At 42.3% G+C, this 2,500-nt stretch overlaps 1 protein-coding gene across 3 annotated transcripts in view; it reads left to right on the forward strand.

Moving 5' to 3' along the window:
• Nucleotides 1-2,500, forward strand: part of LOC147021886 (aryl hydrocarbon receptor-like) — a 170,409-nt gene that overhangs the window by 128,924 nt on the left and 38,985 nt on the right. For all 3 annotated transcript variants that reach the window (XM_085892311.1, XM_085892310.1, XM_085892313.1), the window contains 2 exons: nucleotides 1-34; nucleotides 2,444-2,500. The exon at nucleotides 1-34 is cut by the window's left edge and continues 108 nt beyond it; the exon at nucleotides 2,444-2,500 is cut by the window's right edge and continues 1,543 nt beyond it. In XM_085892311.1, the coding sequence (XP_085748437.1) occupies nucleotides 1-34; nucleotides 2,444-2,500 (91 nt within the window). The remainder of the gene's footprint in view (nucleotides 35-2,443) is intronic.

The raw sequence follows: 2,500 nt of genomic DNA on the forward strand, positions 1-2,500 counted from the left end.
CTGACTACATAATCGCCACACAGCGCCCTGTCAGGTTCGTCTAAGTAATTATTTTTATGTTAGGTTAAAGGAATTTTCTGCATCACTGCGTTTTAATAAGTTGCATTTTAGTGGTTTTTTGTATGCAGTCAATGCTCATGGAAGAGTTAGAACACTGAATGGATCAGGATGCAACATATAAAATGGAACAGTACAGAGATTGGGGGGGGGGGAGAACTGAGTTGAAGGACAAAATAGAGGGAGACATGGACAAAACAATGGGTGTGGGGAGGAATGAGGGGTAGGGGAGGCTGCATGAGGTGGACAAGATAGATGCAGAAGGAAACTCTCAAGAAGGAAAGCTTCTAATTTGGAAAGAGGAGGGCTTGGAGTGGGGTTAACGGGGAGGAATTAAAGACGCAAAAAACTGTATTCGATTGAAGAAAGTATTTGATTGAAGAAAATTTGAAAGTTGGTTCTACAAGTGGGGAAAAGAGGAACGAATGATTGAAAGTGAACAGTGCTCCTGGATTTTGGAATTTTCACCAGAAAGGGGTTGTTGGTGGACAGTGTGCACCCTGCAGAACCTGGAGGGGACAAAGAATGGGAAGAGCAGAGCTCCCGTCCAAAGGCAGAACCTCGTAACTCACTTCTAATTGATTTTGAGAAAACAAAGAAAAACTGCTTTTATATATTTTATTGCCGTATCCATTCGAGAAGATTTGATTATTCCTTTACAGATGTTAGAGCGCTGCCATTTCGATGTCATGTGACTAAAGCGTGGCATCAGATTGGTCCATTGAGATACTCGGTTTTTTGTGGTATTTACCGAATTCTGTAGGAGTTGCTATGTCCTGCCATGAGCGTACAAGCTTTCGTAGGGAACAAATTACAATAACTTATGCACTAGCATGAAGCTTATAACCTAGTAACTCCAAAATTAGTATTAGCTCAGTTTTGATCAATAAATGAGTTCCAAGGTTTTCCCTTTGGACGGGAGAGAGGGTGCAAGACTAGGAAGAAGACACAGAGAGACCACCAACCTTTCTGCAATGGGAAAGTGACAGGCCCATTGATTCAGCTTCATCGCGGAAGTTTCCAATAATCTTGAAGGCCTTGGTTTCCACAGTGTCGAGCTGAGCAAGGTGTGAGAGGCAGGAGAGACATATCAGAGCAAAGAGCAGAACTTCGTCAAGCTGCAGATGAAGGTCTGGTAGGTGTATAGGAGTTCAGGTGTGCCAAGGAAGGACTTTGTATGATTGTTGATGCCCATTCGGTGACGAGCTCTGGAGGCTAACTTAGAAATTGAAATGTCATTTGCCCAAGAAAGATCATGGCTGATAGTGAGATCCAGGAGTTTGAGTGACTGAACATCCTCAAGAGGTTTGTTAAGAACGTATATGGGGGTTTGCCAGATGGTCCTTTCAGGGAGAAATTGTGAGACTGAGATTTGTCTGGATTGAAAGACGTATTGCAAGTGTTTGACCAGCTTGGGATTTTGTAAAGGTCTAAGGAGAGGGAAGAGGCTGCAGCCTGCCTGTCTGAAGGATGAAGGATGTCATGGTAGAGGGTGGAATCATCAGCAAATAGATAAAAGGGTATTTTCCAGAGAGTCAGAGAGATTATTTATGAAGATCAGGAACAGGACTGGACCCAGAACACTGCCTTGGGGCACTCCCGATTTTACAGGTAGAGGAGATGAATGGATTCCGTTGAGAGCCACACATTGGCTATGAGAGCGCAGGAAGTTCGGAAGCCATGTGTGGAGTTGGCTTTGGATGCCATAGGCAGAGAGTTTGGAGAGTAAGGCAGGATGCCAGACTGCATCAAAAGCACAAAATATGTCCAGAGAGATGGTCTTGGTCACATGTCTAACATTAAGGACCTCCATCCATTGTTTGGTGAGTAGAAGCAGCTTGTCTGAGGTAGAATGGCCTGGTATTAATCCACAATTGATGATCTGAGATGAGTCTATTGGAGAAAAGGAAGGATTTCATTTCAACTGCAATGATGAATTCCATGACCTTGCTGAAGATTGGAAGTAAGCTGATAGGTCTGGAGTTAAGGGGATCAGTATTTGAAATCTAACAGTGATTATCCTCAACTTCCCTGAAGGCATTAAGACTCAACCACAATGAATGGACTCTCACTATACTTTTACCTGACCAAACCAGAATGCAATAATCCTCGTGTGTAACGATCTTATTTCTTGATAGATGTTGAATATGCTACCTCATTTTACCACTTATTTTGTGCAACAAACGAAGGTCATTACACCACCCCTTAAAAAAATACATTTCCATTAATTATCAAGAGATTTGAAAGAAAGTTGATGAAGATCGCATGAGAAATTACCTGTGTGTAGAAATTTTTGTAACTTTGAATGTGTTTTAAGTGTTTGTTCGTTTTGAAACCCCAAGAATTCAGCTAATTTTCCTTTGTGATCTCCTTTTTGACCTTACAGTAATGAAGAAGGCGAAGAGCAATTGCGCAAGCGCATTAGGCAGTTCCCATTTGCCCT

This window comes from Eptatretus burgeri, chromosome 8 (genome assembly GCF_056783735.1).
Source record: "Eptatretus burgeri isolate ZD-2024b chromosome 8, Ebu_testis_v1, whole genome shotgun sequence".
In the NCBI taxonomy this organism is placed as follows: Eukaryota; Metazoa; Chordata; class Myxini; order Myxiniformes; family Myxinidae; genus Eptatretus; species Eptatretus burgeri.